Raw genomic sequence first — 16,816 nt, 5'->3', positions numbered from 1 at the left:
GCCTCTTGCCCTTCTCATACTTTTTACCTCTTTCTCACAATCTCTCTTATTTTTAAACCTTGATGTTTTACATTTCATATATCTGTATTGTCTTCCTATTACGACTCATTTTCTCCCTGAGTAAATTGACCGTCAAGTGTCTAGTCCACTACTGGTCACTTTTCGACTTGAAGGTCAGATACTAGTAGTACGGAGAGGTGTTGAGAGCGAGCGAGAGAGTGATCTGCAGCTTTCAGTATTTTACTATACACGTTGTTAGTGTAAAACCAACAAATTCAATCAATCAAAAATTGGATTGCCACAGGGAACTTTGACAACAAGATCGAAGACCAAAAATAAACCCCAAATACTGATAGAAATTTTAATTTTTCTACCACTGATGAAGGTGTGTGTGTCCCTTTTTTTTTTTTTTTTTTTAGAAAAAAAAAAAGTAAATTATATTATTTTAAACCTCCTTTCCTTGCCCTCTTGAATGTGCCTCTCATAAGCTTTTCCCTTCCCCCATGATATCACGCTACGTACTGGTTGGTTTGGTTGAACCAATCTTTGCCGCCAACCGACGGTGACCTTAATTCCTCCTACTCTCTGCTACTACCACCAACTGCCACCACTACCTGCCATTTTCTCCAGAGTTTCCCTCTCTCCGGGCTAACGTAACCGACCATGCTTCCCACTAACAGCGACTTCGTCCCGGTACATTGACAACTCTCGGAGGCCTGGTTATTCACTGCTATTGTTAACCTTCTTTTTTTTTTACATATAATTTTTTTACCCTCTTTTGTATTTTTTTTTATTTTTTTATTTTTTATCTTTTTCTTTTATCCTCCCCAACTCTGCTCCACACCACACTTCCCTACCTATCGCCTACGCTTTTTTCCCTTCTTAAATATTACATTCCCCTCACTCCCTCCCTCCCGCCGCCCCTGAACCCAACCGGCCGTTCGGGGGTCGTGTCAGTTCTTGGTCCCCCTCAGCTCTCGTCCTTCGCCTGGATTTTTAAACGCGCCGGCCTTGACCGAATGTGCGACTCGACTTGTCGACCTCTCCCCGGACTCCATGCGTTCAGCTCGTGACCCATTGGACGACACAAACCCTCCCATTATTCGAGGACGGTTGCGCAGCGTGCGTTGGGTGCCGACATCTGCAAGGTAACATTTTACATGAGTACATGTGTGTGCGTGTGTCTGTCTGCGTCCTGCGTGTTTTGTAGCGACCGCTCTCGAGAGTGCCGCTACTGTCCGATTTTCATCGTGCGTGACGGAACAAGATGGAGCCCGAAGGTTCAAATGGGCCCAAACGGAACTCCATACACCAGGGTTTCTACAGTCGCCCAGTGGAACGGCGTCCAAGCAAAAAATCATCATCCAGGGACCGTCACGGCATGGTCTACCCCGAGAGCTTCAGGGATACAGGCATCCGCACAGTAACGCCAGACTCCACCACGGAGACCGCGAATCATTCTCCTCTCTCGGACGCGGAGCATCTTTCTTCAAGCGCAGCCCCTTCGCCTCGTGTGACCGCCAGAACGAGGCCTGCCAATCTAGATACCCGTCGCGATTTTCAATCCTACCACCCCGCGGGCGATGAGGAAGAATTTCAAGTGGAATCGAAGAGCCAACGGGCGCGATCGCGAACTACCACTTTGGAAGATCAGCGCAGTGAGCTCTCCCCGAATTCATTCTACCTCAAAACCCGGAGCCGTCTAGGCTCCGTCAATGCCGCAACGTCCCAGACAAGACACTCAGACGAACCGACCGGCTCAATCGGTTATCCATCAATACAATCGCCCACCTATCTGAGCCACACCCTCGGGCGTCATCGGATCAGCCGAGCCTCCGGGGGCTCCAACTTCCTGGCGAGTGTCGGTACCAATCCACCACCGTCGCCTTTGTCGAGTACCGATTCTGCGAAGATCCTGCAGCTGATGAAGACCACATGTGGAAGGATGCATGGCATTCTTTCCTTTCGGACCGCCAACACCACGGCTTGGACGTCCGGTTACTGCGCGATCAACGTTGCTACGGGAAGTTTGATATACCAGGCCAAGGGAGAGCCCGCATTAGCTAAGACCTTGATCCCAGACCTTCGCGGCTGCCAGGTCCGCTCCCTCGTCGACCCCGAGCTTCGGACGAACTATCTCAGCGTCTCTACATTTACCTCCGGTCTTGGTGTGGAGTTGAGGCCTCATGTGAGCGAGACATTCGATTCATGGCTCGCTGCGTTGTTGTGCTGGCAACCAATCAGGCCAAAAGGTGTCCAGAATAAGATGACCAAACCTCAATCGGTTGCAATCGGTGACCGTCGTCTTGCCGACCGTCGAAGAAACTCTGAAAGCACGGTTCAGAAAGAAGCGGCCATTATCAAAGTGGGCAAGATGCTCCTATGGGACAGACCAAATGCCTCGGGTGCTCGACCTTCGTCTGGTCGTCGGGTTTCAACATACCGTCAGCAACGTGCGCTCTCGTCAGCCTGGCAAAGGGTCAGCTGCACGCTGCAGGAGAATGGCGTTTTCAAACTCTTTACCGAATCTGACATCACGTTTGTGCACTGCATCCAATTATCTCAGCTCTCCCGGTGTGCCGTCCAGCGGTTGAACTCATCCGTTTTGGAAGACGAATTCTGTATTGCCATATATCCGCAGTATGCAGCGCACTCAGTATCGGGGCTGACACGTCCGGTGTATCTATCCCTAGAAAGTCGGGTGCTGTTTGAGGTATGGTTCGTTCTTTTACGTGCCTTCACAATTCCAGAACTATACGGTCCTGAAACGTCAATCGAGGACAATCCGGCGAAGGCTCCAGGGTCCGATTCTACCGCTGCCTCTATAGCGGACATGTTCCGGATTGAGAGGATGCTCACCGTAAGAGTTACGGAGGCCAAATTATTCCGTAGCAAGTCGGAGGAGACCCCTCGAAGTCGCAAGCAATCCCGGTCTCATAGCAGCTCGACGCCAACGGGTGCCGTGAACGATTATTATACTGAAGTCTTACTAGACGGAGAGATCCGGGCCAAAACCGCCGTCAAGTACCGCACAGCAAATCCTTTCTGGCGGGAAGATTTCACTTTCAATGACCTCCCGCCTGTCTTATCCCAAGTTTCGATACTTGTAAAGAACCCCAACCCGACCCAAAAAGACTGGTCACTTATCGCGCATGGGTCGTATGCATTGAATCAGGATAGCTACCCTATGCGTGTGTTGGATGACGTGGAGCTGTCCTCCCACGACGCAACATTTGGAAGAGTAGAGCTTCGACTGGATGACCTGGAGCCGGGCGTGGAGGTCGAGAAGTGGTGGCCGATCCTTGATGATCGAGACCAACCTGTAGGAGAGATGCTGATGAGAGCTCGGATGGAAGAAACTGTCGTTCTTATGTCCCATGAATACACTCCAATGTCGGAGCTTCTCCATTCTTTCACCAATGGACTTTCCATCAACATGGCCCAGATCCTATCTTCTGAACTTACATTACTATCAGAGGCGCTCTTGAACATCTTTCAGGTGTCAGGGACAACTGTGGAGTGGATATCGGCCCTGGTCGAAGATGAGATTGATGGTGTTCACAAGGAATCGACCGCGAACAGGCTTAGATATACTACCAGGATCCATTCCAATGACACAAGAGAGTCTGGTCAGGATAGAGAAGTCCTCGTAAGGGATTTGGGGCGAACGGCAACCGTGGAAGCCAATCTCCTTTTCCGAGGGAACTCCCTTCTAACGAAGGCGCTGGACTACCATATGCGTAGACTAGGAAAGGAGTATCTCGAAGAAACAATCGGAGAACGTCTACGTGATATCGACGAGAGCGATCCGGAGTGTGAAGTAGACCCTTCTCGCGTGCATCGTTCGGATGATCTAGAACGCAACTGGAGAAATCTCATCTCCCTCACCACCAGTGTTTGGAAATCGATTGCGGGCTCCGCGTCTCGTTGCCCTTCCGAGCTGCGACTTATATTTCGTCATGTCAGGGCATGCGCAGAAGATCGTTACGGCGATTTTCTTCGCACTGTCACCTATAGTAGCGTCTCGGGCTTTTTGTTTCTGCGGTTCTTCTGTCCAGCAATCCTGAACCCAAAGCTGTTTGGGTTGCTGAAAGGTATGCTTTTACTGGCCTCTAACCGTTGAATTTTTACGACTAATACATTCGATGTAGATCACCCTCGCTCTCGAGCCCAACGTACTTTGACCCTGATTGCGAAAGCTTTGCAAGGATTGGCCAACATGACTACGTTCGGGAGCAAAGAGCCTTGGATGGAGCCTATGAACAAGTTCTTGGTAGGCAATCGTGCCGATTTCAAACAGTTCGTGGATTCAATCTGTGCAATACCCGCCGACCGACCAACTCCAATCGTCACCCCGTCCTATGCCACCCCAATCCAAATCCTTGGTCGCTTACCTCCAACGTCACGGGAAGGGTTTCCCAGTCTCCCTTTCTTGATAGACCACCCTCGCAGCTTTGCGATTCTGATTCGGATATGGCTTGAAGGAGCACCTGAGAGGCTTAACGAGATAGAGGATCTCGACCCGGCACTCAAGAAATTTCATGAAATGGCGCTTCACCTCGACCGACGTACCAAGGAATGTTTGAGTAAAGCCGAGCAAGCAGAGCGCCCAAGTGGAGATCTCGAGGTCAAGTGGGAAGAACTAGTTGACTCTATGGAACGGTCGGCCACTTTCTACGAGGAGAGCTCCAAGCCCACCACGCCGGCCACGGAGACGGCAATTGCGGGATCTGCGTCTATCACCGGAAGTCACCGAAACTCAATCGGCTACTTTGCTTCGCGGCCTTCTCTACCTCGCCGGTCGACCGATTATGCCGCCGACGGTGGCGATGATGATACCCCTCCAAGCTCTTCGTCGGCTACGTGGGACCAGAGCCGTGTGCCTTTCTCGATCCCACGATGGTCGGACACACGTGATAGCACTGGGAGTTCCAAGAATTCTTCTACTTATTCTCTTGAATATCCAGACTCCTCTAAGCCTCGCCGGTCTAGTATAACCAGGGAGACAACGAGCAAGTACCGATTCTTTGATTTTGTTCCGGCTACATCTAGACGCCGGGCGAGGGACCGAGAGCATGCTCAACAGCAATCCCGAGAAGAACTCCGAAATGAGTTTTGACGGGCAACCTGGGCTACCTTTACCGGCTAACCCATCTATATAGCCCTTTCGCAATCTACACCTTACGGTGCCGACACCAGGTGACATGGCTGTTGCATGTTATCACCTTTTCATCCTTTTGATCTCTAACTTCCTCTCTGGGGGGCTTCCTCTTCATCCCTTCACCTTGGAATGCGTTTTGGCTTTGGTTTAGGCAACCGTGGAGGCTGAACTGATCGTCCTTTAAAAATTTTTAGCAGGCGGCAACGGTTTTGTATAACACGGCGGATCTGTGCAAACAAATCCCTGCATCTTACGGTGTACATTCTTCCTTTTCCCCTACACATGTGCTCATGACTTGACGCGTTTCCCTTCTACTTCTCCCGATTTTTGGAAAGCATTTGTCATGGTGTTGATACCCTGCTCTGATTGCTGTTTTTGACGTGGGAAGCGAGAGATCCTGCGAGTAACGCTGGATGTGAAATATCACTGTCCTGGGTTGCTGTGAACGGCAAGGGTCTTGTTAAACCAGACTGTTGCAAAAAACAGTGTCTCGATTTGTGTAAATAGTGTCTTTCCCTTCACTTTCTATTTTTGGTATAGACGAAACGAGTATCCAATTGGCGCGGATAGACCACGATTCCTGCTGGTTGAAGTCCTTGATTCATCAATGGTTTATATAATCTCACTTGAGTTCTGTACAATCGGTAACCCATAGGCCATGACATGCAACTAAGCAACGAAGGGACGGAGGAACGACCAAGCAAAACATGCCATGATACAAATCTGTTTAGAGTATTCAAAAAGGCAACAGAGATCTGCAAACATATACAACGCTCACGATGTGGCAATTCACATCCACAAACATATTTTTCCGCTGGCCGTACCACCGGCTATCCAATTCTTACTCCGATGGAAAACTGCAACGGCGGGTACGGCAGTGATGCCGTCGCCTCCGAGTTGGGCCAGTTGGTCACCCGAACTACTGTAGACGTCAACGAAGCGATTCATATTTCCGATGCAGAATCGTTGGATATGCGACTGAGGGTTTATTTGCCATTGAGGACGGAGACTATAAGATGTTGGGTCAGTCCTCGCTTCCACCTAATAATCGTTACTTTTGGATAGGGATCATACATTGTAACCCATCGTCCAGTTTGACAGTTGTGCCGTACCACCGTGTCGGGTTTCATTTCTTTATCTGAAAGGGTATGTCCTGGCTTCCAGGAAGCAATTCCCTTGGCGCCAAAGTCATACAGCTTTAGGCTGTCGTCGTACGAAGATGTCGCAACCTGTCCGGCGCTATTGAACGCCGCATGAGAAACTGACAATCGACTCTGGTGCTCTCCCACAGGAACAGGTTCGCGACGTGATAGCTTCCGGATATCCCACAGCCGCATGGTCCGGTCCAGACTAGCCGTCGCAAAATAGTGCGAGTGCGTCGGGAGTAGCGAAAATCCGCCGATCTTCTTCTCGGATAGACTCCAGACGGTTACCGAGTCATTTTTGGGTGTGCGCATATCGTATCGGCCAAACTCACCCTCCAGAGTAGTCCAGTAGAGAGTGTTGGGGTCATCAGCAGCCATGTCCAGACCAGACAATGGAACATCGTCTGACGTTGAATCTGGCGCGTACCGTTCCACCGATGTGGTTTTTTCCAGGTCCATTTCTCGGATAGAACTGTCGTAACTGGCTGTATATAGATGAGTCGGTTTGGATGGGTGGATCACCATGGAACTTATTGTGCGGGTATGTGGCTTAAGGGTCGTCAGGACTGGATCAGGGTCGTCGTCCTCTTCGTCTTCGTCGTCTTCCTGCTTCACTGAGGTCTGCTTTTCCTGTGATGCGTCCAGAACACCGAGATGACCCATCTTGTCTCCAGCAAAGATCAATGGCTTGGTCTCCGAGGGGTGGAATGTCATGGTATACACTCTCTCGGGGGTGAGCTTGATTCCTATACCACAGTTAGCATACGAAAGCAACGCTTTGGGCAGCAGGTGTATATCATACGGTTAGGCTCCCAAGCCTCCCACAGCTGCAATTCACTCATCTCCTTCCTCAAAGCTTTCAATTCCTTATCCGTTGTCTTCTTGATATCATCATCGCCAAACGTTCGCTGATAAGGCACCGCGACGCCTTTCGTAACAACATCCACACCAAGCAACCCATCCCCACTAAGCTTTTGACCCGAAACAAATATCTCATCCAGTGAGAATGGATCCGACTTCCTCACTCGCTTGGCCCTCTCAGCCTCCTGATAAGCCTGGTGCTGCTCCTCTGCCTTCCGTTTCGCTACCTCACTATCCGCCGCGATACCCCTCAGGCGTGAGGACATGCGCCGCGGCACAGGCGACTCCTCTTCCTTCTTGACCTTCTTCGGCGCCGGCTTTTTCTTCGCCTTTGTCTGGACCCCGGTCGCGCGATTCGGCGCCGTCGGCGTGAAGAGGGATTGCGCGTTTAGCGACAGCTGCTTGAGAAGCGCATCGCGCTCCGCGATATTCGCAAGCCGTTGCTTTTCGAAATCGGATATCTCTTCGTTACCCATGGCGAGATGCTGAATATTTCTATACCGCGGGTGTTTGCGCTGGTCTGGATTCGTCTGATTGTAGCACAGCGCACCGGCGCGGAGAAAGTCAAGAAACGCGCGCAGGCATCGCGCTGTCACGTGAAAGTTAAGAGCGGTAATTGGCTTTTACCTTAAGCTGTGTTAACCTCCATGCCGAAGCGGCAGAGGCAAAAAGTCAACATAAAGCTTCATCATCACAACATTTCTCGACTAATAGACGCCTGTTTTTCCTTCCCGAACTGTTTATATAGATTATCTGCAAAGCATGCTGAAGGGTCTTACATTGCTACGGTAGAAACTTTTCAGTGTATTTGTCTATACGATCGCCATGAGTGGCCATCTTCATCGCTCGTTGCTGGCTGTGACAACACGCAATTCCCTCGCCCCGTTCCTTTATCAAACTCGCACACTCTCTGGATCTTTCCCGCGGCCGCTACGATGTCCCTCACAGGCATACTCTACTTCGAGTCCCAATACCCCCGACGACCCGTCCCGGACAGAATCTTCCCAGAATGACAGCTGCGCAAATACGCCAGCGGACTCGCAGCCGCAGACTGAGCACGGCAACGAAACCACGGAAAGACGCAGCTATCTGCATAAACGAGCGGCCACGGTCTCGAAAAGAACCCCCCACGTGAAACCAAACCCTCTTACCATGACCCGCGGCGAGAAACAAGTGTTCAGCGACCTGCTGGAACAGCTGGGGGCTGTTCAGAATGACACACCGACCGCCGAAACGCAGAAGCCGGAGCTGAGTGAGGAGGACAAGAATGAAATGGCGCAGATCTCAGAGATTTTCGAGGAGGTGCTTAAAGACATAAAGCAGAAAAAACGCAAAAGTGCGACGACGGATTCCGCGGAGGGCCAATCTGCAGAGACGGATACCCCGGTTACACTCCAAAATCTAGAGTTGCAGGAGAGACTCCGGAAGTCCGAGTACAGTAGTGAGGATATCTCGGAGTTGCTGGAGAGCAATCAGATCTCCATGGAGGAGGCGATTGAGTTGGTTGTGAAGAAAGAGGCGGGAAAGATTGAGAGCGCCCTCCGGGCAGCCATTGACCAAGGCAAGGAAGATACGGGCGTGTGGGACATTTGCAGAGAAAGGATATTCTCCATGCTGCAGCACCTCGGGGATGTCCGTCTTGCACAGGGTCTTGATGTGGGCCAGGATAAGAACCAAGCGGCCCAGGCCCCTACGGAACCCTCGCATCTGGAGGTTCCCGAATCGGTCCCGGTGGAGCCCGTCGTCACGGCTCTATATCCCAAGATGCTACTTGTGGCCTTCCGTCTTCTCAACTTGCACTTCCCTAATTCCCCGCTTATCAGCCAATTCCGAGCCACGATCAAGTCGCATGGCCGCGCCTCTGCCGTTCTAGGTAGTTCGACAGGGCTTTACAATGAGTTGATCTACTTCTACTGGCGCGGCTGCCACGACATCCCCGGGGTGGTTTCTCTCTTGCGCGAGATGGAGGTGATTGGCATCGAGCCCAACCATCGCACGTGCGGGCTGTTAACCGGAATCGTCAACCAGCGGGACCGGGACTTGAAGCAGCATTGGAAACGGATGCGTAATGAGAAGCGTGGTCCGCGCCGTGAGCCGTGGTGGGATCTAGCGCCGAATCGGAAGGCCGTCCGCGAGTTGCTCGGGCCAGAGGGGTGGATGCACCGGATTGAGCGACGAGTGCAGGAGAAAAGACCTTCCCAGTAGCACTGGTCTCACGTGCCCAGAGCATATGAACATACTGTATAGTAAGACAATCACATAATAGAAGTATAGAAACACCCACCAAGACCGGATGTAGTAATAGTACAAATCATACAGGGCCACCCATTAAATCTTCAATCCCCAGCTCCTCCCCAGCCCTATAGCCGTCGACCCCACAAACCCTAAACACTGCTTGAATCCGGTCAGCTTCTCCCCAATAGCAGCACTATCCTCGACACGCCGCTCAACAAACGCCTCCGTCTCAGAAAGACCAGGACTCTGATCCCGGGTCATAACCACCTCCGACGAAGCATAAATCGCCGCAACAGACAACCGCTTCGTATACCACGACGCATCGACCGAAGCATCACCAGCGAGCGTCAAGATCTCCGACGAAAGCGCATGCAACTCCGACAACGAGAGAGGGATATTACCCGCCAGCGACATAAGCGCCAGAGCCTATAACAAATATCACAATCAGCCACAATCCATACCCACAGCCAGAATCATTGCGCCTCAATACCCCCCCGGGATAGAGGATAGATAGCAGAATTGGAGACAAGTAGGGGAGCACATACATCCTGCCACTGATGTCTTATCTCGGTGTTCATCCTCAACCTCTCCATGAGCAAGAGCTTCGTCTTCTCCTCCACGGACAACTTCAGTCCGGCCTTCACCCGCTCATCCTTTTCGAAGAGCCCATTGTCCACACTTGCGCGCAATAATCCTCGACGACTTGCTAGCCAGAACAGAACCAGGTCGAACTCTCCGCGGGGGAGCAATTGCACCGAGACGTCTAGGAAGCCGCTATCGCGGGCGCCGAGGGTGAGGGCGTCGCGGGTGAAGCCGTGGGTCGGGACGTGGCGGAGCGCGGCGGAGAGGATAGTAGTTTGGGAGTTGGTGTATTCGTGAGGCGGGGGGTCCGGGTGGTGTTCGGAGTGGTAGGGTCGTCTAGTTGGTCGTGAGAGGGGAGAGGATGTGAGGTGTGTTGGAGTAGGGTGACGGCGGGCTGGTCGGGTTTGGTGCTGGAGTTGGCGAGTGCATTGGGGGATGATGGAGCGGGTGGTGCGGGCTAATTGACGTTTGGATGTTGATAGGAGGGCCGCGTGGTAGCGGGCTAAATGGTGCGGTTGTGCCATGGTTATTGGGTGTTCGTGCTTTGATGTTTGGTCGTTGCGATGGAGGGTTTGGGTGTTGTCGGAACTTATTCTGTTGGATTTTCTCGGGTGGGCTTAAGCGGTGGCCTGAGCGGAGCCAAGATTGGACGTTGACTGGAGTCTAGTAAACCTCTTCCTGTCAGATGATGTACGATTGTGGTTGCTTTCTGGTAACCGGGGTTTGGGGAATGTTTAATACTTTTCTTATTTGCTACTTTGATTCTTGGGGAACTATTGGGATGATAGGTTGTGCAAGTTCTTATCGGTTCGAGGTGAAAGTGGTTGCTTTTACTTCTTGTGTATTGGAGGGAATGAGTTCATGTCAAATAGATGTATATGCCCGCATGTGCAATTGACTGTTGGTTGAGGATTAGAATCGATCTCCATGGGGTTATACCTGGTTAATATGGCGTTGGATTAATTCATGGTATATACTGTTGGGATAGACAGGCTGCAGGTGATTATCTAAGATCGAGAAGCCAAGGCAAAAGGATTTGATCTTGAGTTATATAGCTGATTTCCTCTTTGGGAACATCTTCCTATCACATCTGGTATGAATACTCAATCTATATCACAATGTAGGGATAAGCGTAAAAAGATATAAACAGAACATTATAGGACCTAATAGGAATGCTACAGGTTTGATTTCCAAGTAAATTCTTTAGTAATAATTACTGCCATCGCTACTTACCTTACTTGTAGGCATTGATCCCGATCTTGGTGAGTGACATGGGATACAGTAGGAAATAGACGAGAAGTGACTAATATCCATAGATAGTCGATTGTTTATTTTATCAGAATGACAGTCAAGCTGCATCTCATCTCATCTGCGATAGGGACGATGTTGAACGCATGATTACGGAGTCTCTTGATTGTTTGTTCCTGCCGCCTTTGATTTCATTTCCCCGGCATAATTAATGTAAGTCTCTGTCTCTGCTTCTCTACCTTTCTTCTCTTCCACCTCCCATTGTCTTATTTCCCCCCTTCCCCAGTTCTTATTGCCCACCCCCGCGTGGAAGTAACATTGACCGGTCGAGGACAGTGAGAACAGACCGCAAGAATATTAAAGAAAGGCCAACTTGCAACCATCACCCCTGCCAATATTACAGTGTTGACTGAACTTTCCGGAGAGTCTCCGTTTTCGTTTCCAATCTATTATTGATTTTTTTAATTTGTTTTTCTATTTTACCTTTTACTCTGTTCCCCTTTTTTATTTCTCTTCGTCCTTCTGATTTGTTCTGAAATCCTGTTGGGAGTTGAACATCCGCCCATTCAGCATCGACATTCTCTAGTGACAACAACAGTCCAGACCTTCCAAACAACACCACAACACATCTCCTCCTCTCATTCTCCTCCCCCATTCTCCCCTCTTGATTGCAGCATCACAAACCGTCATGGGTAGGTGACTTAATTCTTTTACTTTATTGGTGTTCTCTTTGTTATTGTTATTTTTTTTTTAAAAATTCTATCTTATGCATTTGCTTATCTGCATGATTCCATGGCCGTTTGTTGGTTCCATTTTTTTTTTACTCAAGATGATTATTCTCATTCAAGGTTACTATCAAAAACGTCCCATCCACATCAGCAACCCCCATCCCCATGTCCTTACAAACATTGTTTACATTCCCACTCCTTCCGTTTGTCTTATAATCTAAAATGATGGGTTTCAGTGGTTTTTTCGAGCCCAATTGACCCCTCCCATACCCACTGAAGACTGACATCTGCCATACTTGCCCTGGTTTCTGTTTCCCCCCCTCCCTTCTTGGCCTTTTGATAGCAGCTGCACATCCACATAGTCATGAAAGGTCACCTCACTTGCGGGCTTCCCACTACTGTAGGAACCGGCCGTCCCTTGTTTTGACTTTGTTCCTTTCCCCTCTTATGCCGTGCCTTGGACTAGTAGCCTTACTCTCCACCCATCATCGTCCACCCCCTCCCATCCTGGTCCTTAAGCCGGCTCCTCGGAGGTCGCAAGAAGGGTCAGTCCATCTAAACCTCTTCTGACCTACTTGATTACCCAAAGCTATCCACCGGGCAGAAGGCGTGCATTTCGGTTTCCCACGGGAACGCCAATCATACCGCATGCTCCTTTCATCCTGTCCTCCCCGTCCCGAGTGAAGGTCTGACAGACTGGTCTGAATTGGACGGGCGCATTCATTCGCATTCATTGCTTTCCTTGTTACCCTATTTGTTTTTTTTTCGTTTTTTCTTTTTTTTTATCCTGCTGCTTTGCTTTTTTATTCTTCCCTCACACCCCGCCGTTACCCTCCTTTACCTCTTCTCTCTCACAACATCTTCCTTCTTCTCTCTCCTCTCTCTCTCTCCGACTCTCTAAATTGTTCCTCTGTTCTTGAATCCCCCGTCCGCGTCATCACTGGTATTTCTTTATCTTCTTACTTCGATCTCCTCGTGCTCTGAGGATCGTCAAACCTGTTGCTTACATTTAAGGTATAATCTGCAGCTGACGTTTACCGACCATATCAAGTAAGTATTGTCCCTCCACACCGTTCGCGAAATCTTGCATCGGTTTGCTACATCCTTCATGGTTTTATTTTCTAAAGGATCTGCCCTTTTCTTTTTTTTCTTTGCCCTGCCTGATGTTGTTGTATTTTCTTGGTGTTGCGCAATATTTGGTCCACCCCAGAAACCACCACCGATCCGTACCAGTTGGGAGGTGACCATGGCTAGAGGGTTCCAACTATACCAGCCGGTTTGGGACGGTAGACGTTTGGGACTCCAGATATCACCCGCGTTGGTATTCACGGTGGCAGTTTCCTAGCTCACATGAAACGGTTGTCTCTGGTGTTTTTGTTTGTTTCTTTTCCTTTGATATGATTTATTTTTCCTTTTTCTTTTATCACGAAAGACACCCTGGTGGCAGTGCATTAGCTTGAGGTCTGAAGGAAACTCCCCACCTGTCTTCGCGGGTCCCGTCCTCCGGGTCCTCCAGTCTTACTCCATTGCTTTGTTAAGCGCCCCGTCCCCGTCCCCGTCACCTGACTTGGGCTTTCTCCTCTCCCGGAATTCAATGGTGTGAAGGCTGCCTTCGGTCCCAAGGTGTCGGAACACCCAATTGCAACCCTGGAAAGCCACCGCGCAGATCTCGTTCTCCATTCACTCGCCGTCATACTTTTCTAGCCATTCCTATCCTCTTTTCTTTCTTTTCCCTTTTCTCCTCTTTTCTCCCTCCCCATCCGTGTCGATGCCGGCCGATTACTACGATACTGACCACGCGCAGCGCGAGAGGTCTCGTTCACCCCGACGTCGTTCGCGCAGCCCTCGACGTAGCCGTCGCTCTTATTCGCCTCGGAGTCGCTCTCGGAGTCGTGACGATTATCGCCGCAGTGAACGCCGTTCCCGTTCGCCTATGAGTACTGCACCAGGCCCCTCTGGAGGACATTCGGGTTCTGGTTACGGCGGACGCAGCAGCTACCCGCCGCCTCCGAGATCGTTTGAGGACCGCGCTGTCGCCAAAGAACAAATGATGCAAGCAGTGCGCGAGTCTTCCCAACAAGACCGTCGGGTCTATGTAGGAAACCTTTCCTACGATGTCAAGTGGCATCACTTGAAAGACTTTATGAGACAGGGTGAGCAGGGTCATATTGTGTCGGATGTGTGATGCGCTTTTTGTTGGATTGGAATCCGTGGCTGACTTGGAGGGGGACTATCTTTCCGCGCCCTACAGCTGGTGAGGTCATCTTTGCCGACGTCTTATTACTTCCCAATGGAATGTCGAAGGTGGGCGCCAATGCGTAGTGTGGCTGGTTCCTTTTTCCCCTTTGTGTTTCTGGCTTTTTTTTTTCCATTTCCCCTTGTTGGTTCGTTTTGATGGACTGTTTGGGTTGACGGGCTGGGCCTGGCCGTCCGGGATACTGTAGGGATGCGGGTATGTTTCTACACGACGCCCCGTTATGTTCACCTCGAAGGCATTACTGACCGTTGAGTAGGATTGTGGAATACGCGACCAGGGAGCAAGCGCAAAATGCGGTCAACACGCTCAGCAACCAGAACCTTATGGGCCGTCTAGTCTACGTTCGCGAGGTATGTCGAGCCCTTCAATACCTCCCTAGCGGGCTCTCCCATATGCTGACAGGTCTCAGGACCGTGAACCCGAACCTCGTTTCACCGGTGGCCCTTCTCGTGGGGATTTCGGCGGCGGTGGCGGCGGCCGCGGCGGTTTTGGTGGTGGTTACGGTGGTGGAGCTGGCGGAAGACAGCTCTACGTGTCCAATGTTTGTTCCCCCCTCCTCTTACCTTGGATGTAATGCGATATCACCCACGGCAGAGATATTGACTTAGGCGCGTTTAGCTTCCATTCAATGTTGGCTGGCAGGACCTGAAGGATCTTTTCCGCCAAGCAGGTAAGTGCAATACAGAGGCGTCCCTCCAAACAGCCTCGTTTGCAAACCTTCACTCCCATTCTGTATCCGGAATTTGAATCCGTGATTGACCCAAGAACACTTTACAGCTCAGCAAGGCGGCGTCGTCCGTGCCGATGTTCATACCGATGCTACCGGACGTCCCAAGGGCTCCGGCATTGTCGCCTTTGAATCTCCTGAGGATGCCCGTAATGCTATCCAACAGTTCAATGGCTACGACTGGCAGGGTCGGTCTTTGGAGGTTCGTGAGGATCGCTTTGCCGGTGCCGGACCGGGTGGATTTGGAGGCCGCGGTGGCTTCGGTGGTGGATTCGGTGGTCGCGGTGGCGGCTTCGGTGGTCGGGGCGGCTTCGGCGGTGGCCGTGGCGGCTTTGGCGGATTCGGAGGCCGCGGTGGCTACGGCGGTGGCTTCGGTGGTCCTGGCGGTGGTGGCCCTGGCTTTGAGGGTGTCCCCTCGGTGCCCCCCAACCCGTTCACGGATTTTGCAACCTCCGGAGGCGAGAAGGGCCCGGTTATCTATGTCCGCAACGTAAGCCTCCTTTCGCGCTCAAGTGTCATTCGTGGACCCGTGTACTAATGTGTGGTGGTAATCATAGCTGCCCTGGTCCACCTGCAATGAAGATCTGGTCGACCTGTTCTCGACTATTGGAAAAGTAGATCGTGCAGAGATTCAGTACGAGCCCAATGGTCGCTCGCGCGGCACGGGTGTGGTCCAGTTTGACAACGCAGAGACGGCAGAAACTGCAATCGGTATGTTTTTTTAAGCCGCATCTTCCAATGCAAGCACTGACGCTTGTACAGCCAAGTTCACCGGTTATCAATACGGTGGCCGTCCACTCGGTATCACTTTTGTCAAGTACATGAATGCGGGAGCTGGCCCCGGAGACGCCATGGAGGGTGCCGAGCCCACTGGCGGTATCACGCAGGACCAGATCATGTAATAGTATCGTATTCTTTGCTCCTTTCGACGGACCGATGAGGTCGAAAAGTTTGCGATGTGATTACACCCCGGTCAAATGACTGCATGACCAAGTATTCGTGTGGACGCGATGATGCTACTCTACCGCTTTTGATGCCTCTGTTTTTGTCTTGTTTGTTTTCTTCTCTGGTGATCTGGTTCTGTGGGACAAATCGGACCTTGATTCTGCTTACTTTATGTTCTTCTACGGGTGAGTTTGTGATTGACCATGGTCTGGCTTTGCTCTGTCTCCCACATCTTGGGTGGGGTTTCCACTAGAAGATTTCGGTTCTGGAGAGGCTCCTTACTTCATTTTCGAGTTGGCTTTGGTAGAAATTGCAATACCCGATCATTTAATGTTACGCCAATGCCAATATTCTCGCCGTTCGCGGCATTAGTTCTTCCCTTTAACTGTTCTTATCAACCCGTATTCTATCATCCGGTGCCTGCTATTATTATCCATTTCAAAAGGCACTGCTAGAATCTACGTAAGTGTATTACAGGGTCACCTATGGCAGAGAAAGTCCCGATCTATATACGCGCAAAGATATAAACTACGTAAGCTAATAAGTATGCAATAAGATCATGCAACAACAAGGAGGCTATATATATAGTAAGACCGTCACTTCCTTTTCCAATTACCGCATAGACTATGACAGACTCGGTTTCAGTTGCGTTACTCCGTATCAGTGCTGATAGTCTGCAATACACAACTGTGGATCTCCGCTCCTAGATCAATATATATCTCTTCAAAGCCCTTGGAATATATAACATACATTCCCACACTATCTTGTCTACAAACTAAACAATATCCAACCGTCCACTTCAAATATATATATATATGTATATTTAAAAAAGACGAAATAGCCATAGATCTTCATCCCAACGTAATGATATTTCAGCATAACCTAAAGTTTTCTTTTAACTCATAACAACTCGTTGAACAAAGCGCA

The 16,816-nt window shown here is 50.4% G+C and overlaps 5 protein-coding genes across 5 annotated transcripts; 3 read left to right on the top strand and 2 right to left on the bottom strand.

Moving 5' to 3' along the window:
- Positions 1-679: 679 nt before the first annotated feature.
- BDV37DRAFT_239244 (GTPase-activating protein BUD2) lies at positions 680-5,754 on the top strand. The gene is made up of 2 exons (XM_032080931.1): positions 680-4,094; positions 4,152-5,754. Exons 1-2 carry the CDS (start codon positions 1,268-1,270, stop codon positions 5,117-5,119), a joined length of 3,795 nt encoding a protein of 1,264 aa, XP_031945575.1. The 5' UTR covers positions 680-1,267; the 3' UTR covers positions 5,120-5,754.
- A 62-nt stretch (positions 5,755-5,816) lies between these two features.
- BDV37DRAFT_239243 (WD domain protein) lies at positions 5,817-7,691 on the bottom strand. Its single transcript, XM_032080930.1, has 3 exons — positions 7,109-7,691; positions 6,236-7,052; positions 5,817-6,170 (listed from the first exon to the last, which is right to left on the bottom strand). Exons 1-3 carry the CDS (start codon positions 7,641-7,643, stop codon positions 5,951-5,953), a joined length of 1,572 nt encoding a protein of 523 aa, XP_031945574.1. The 5' UTR covers positions 7,644-7,691; the 3' UTR covers positions 5,817-5,950.
- Positions 7,692-7,845: 154 nt separating this feature from the next.
- Positions 7,846-9,624, top strand: BDV37DRAFT_192101 (uncharacterized protein). Its single transcript, XM_032079689.1, has one exon. The coding sequence runs from the start codon at positions 7,993-7,995 to the stop codon at positions 9,370-9,372; it is 1,380 nt and encodes a 459-aa protein (XP_031945573.1). The 5' UTR covers positions 7,846-7,992; the 3' UTR covers positions 9,373-9,624.
- BDV37DRAFT_192098 (uncharacterized protein) lies at positions 9,434-10,876 on the bottom strand. Its single transcript, XM_032079688.1, has 3 exons — positions 10,726-10,876; positions 9,948-10,647; positions 9,434-9,828 (listed from the first exon to the last, which is right to left on the bottom strand). The coding sequence occupies exons 2-3, from the start codon at positions 10,506-10,508 to the stop codon at positions 9,496-9,498; spliced, it is 894 nt and encodes a 297-aa protein (XP_031945572.1). The 5' UTR covers positions 10,509-10,647; positions 10,726-10,876; the 3' UTR covers positions 9,434-9,495.
- Positions 10,877-14,090: 3,214 nt separating this feature from the next.
- On the top strand, positions 14,091-16,260 carry BDV37DRAFT_239205 (RNP domain protein). The gene is made up of 8 exons (XM_032080929.1): positions 14,091-14,264; positions 14,405-14,412; positions 14,474-14,567; positions 14,627-14,758; positions 14,836-14,887; positions 14,995-15,434; positions 15,502-15,655; positions 15,707-16,260. Exons 1-8 carry the CDS (start codon positions 14,145-14,147, stop codon positions 15,844-15,846), a joined length of 1,140 nt encoding a protein of 379 aa, XP_031945571.1. The 5' UTR covers positions 14,091-14,144; the 3' UTR covers positions 15,847-16,260.
- Positions 16,261-16,816: the final 556 nt, after the last annotated feature.

The sequence above is a fragment of the Aspergillus pseudonomiae genome (assembly GCF_009193645.1).
Source record: "Aspergillus pseudonomiae strain CBS 119388 unplaced genomic scaffold BDV37scaffold_7, whole genome shotgun sequence".
Lineage (NCBI taxonomy): Eukaryota > Fungi > Ascomycota > Eurotiomycetes > Eurotiales > Aspergillaceae > Aspergillus > Aspergillus pseudonomiae.
Note: the sequence above shows the minus strand (reverse complement) of the source record. Positions and strands in the feature narration are given on the sequence as shown.

Coding starts and splice junctions, on each gene's coding strand:
- BDV37DRAFT_239205 (XM_032080929.1), top strand. CDS start 14,145: ATGCGCTTTTTGTTGGATTGGAATCCGTGGCTGACTTGGAGGGGGACT. Junction 15,435..15,501: donor CGGTTATCTATGTCCGCAAC/GTAAGCCTCCTT, acceptor TGGTAATCATAG/CTGCCCTGGTCCACCTGCAA. Junction 15,656..15,706: donor GACGGCAGAAACTGCAATCG/GTATGTTTTTTT, acceptor ACGCTTGTACAG/CCAAGTTCACCGGTTATCAA.
- BDV37DRAFT_192098 (XM_032079688.1), bottom strand. CDS start 10,508: ATGGCACAACCGCACCATTTAGCCCGCTACCACGCGGCCCTCCTATCA. Junction 9,829..9,947: donor TAAGACATCAGTGGCAGGAT/GTATGTGCTCCC, acceptor TATTTGTTATAG/GCTCTGGCGCTTATGTCGCT.
- BDV37DRAFT_239243 (XM_032080930.1), bottom strand. CDS start 7,643: ATGGGTAACGAAGAGATATCCGATTTCGAAAAGCAACGGCTTGCGAAT. Junction 7,053..7,108: donor GGAGGCTTGGGAGCCTAACC/GTATGATATACA, acceptor ACTGTGGTATAG/GAATCAAGCTCACCCCCGAG. Junction 6,171..6,235: donor ACTGGACGATGGGTTACAAT/GTATGATCCCTA, acceptor AACATCTTATAG/TCTCCGTCCTCAATGGCAAA.
- BDV37DRAFT_239244 (XM_032080931.1), top strand. CDS start 1,268: ATGGAGCCCGAAGGTTCAAATGGGCCCAAACGGAACTCCATACACCAG. Junction 4,095..4,151: donor GCTGTTTGGGTTGCTGAAAG/GTATGCTTTTAC, acceptor CATTCGATGTAG/ATCACCCTCGCTCTCGAGCC.
- BDV37DRAFT_192101 (XM_032079689.1), top strand. CDS start 7,993: ATGAGTGGCCATCTTCATCGCTCGTTGCTGGCTGTGACAACACGCAAT.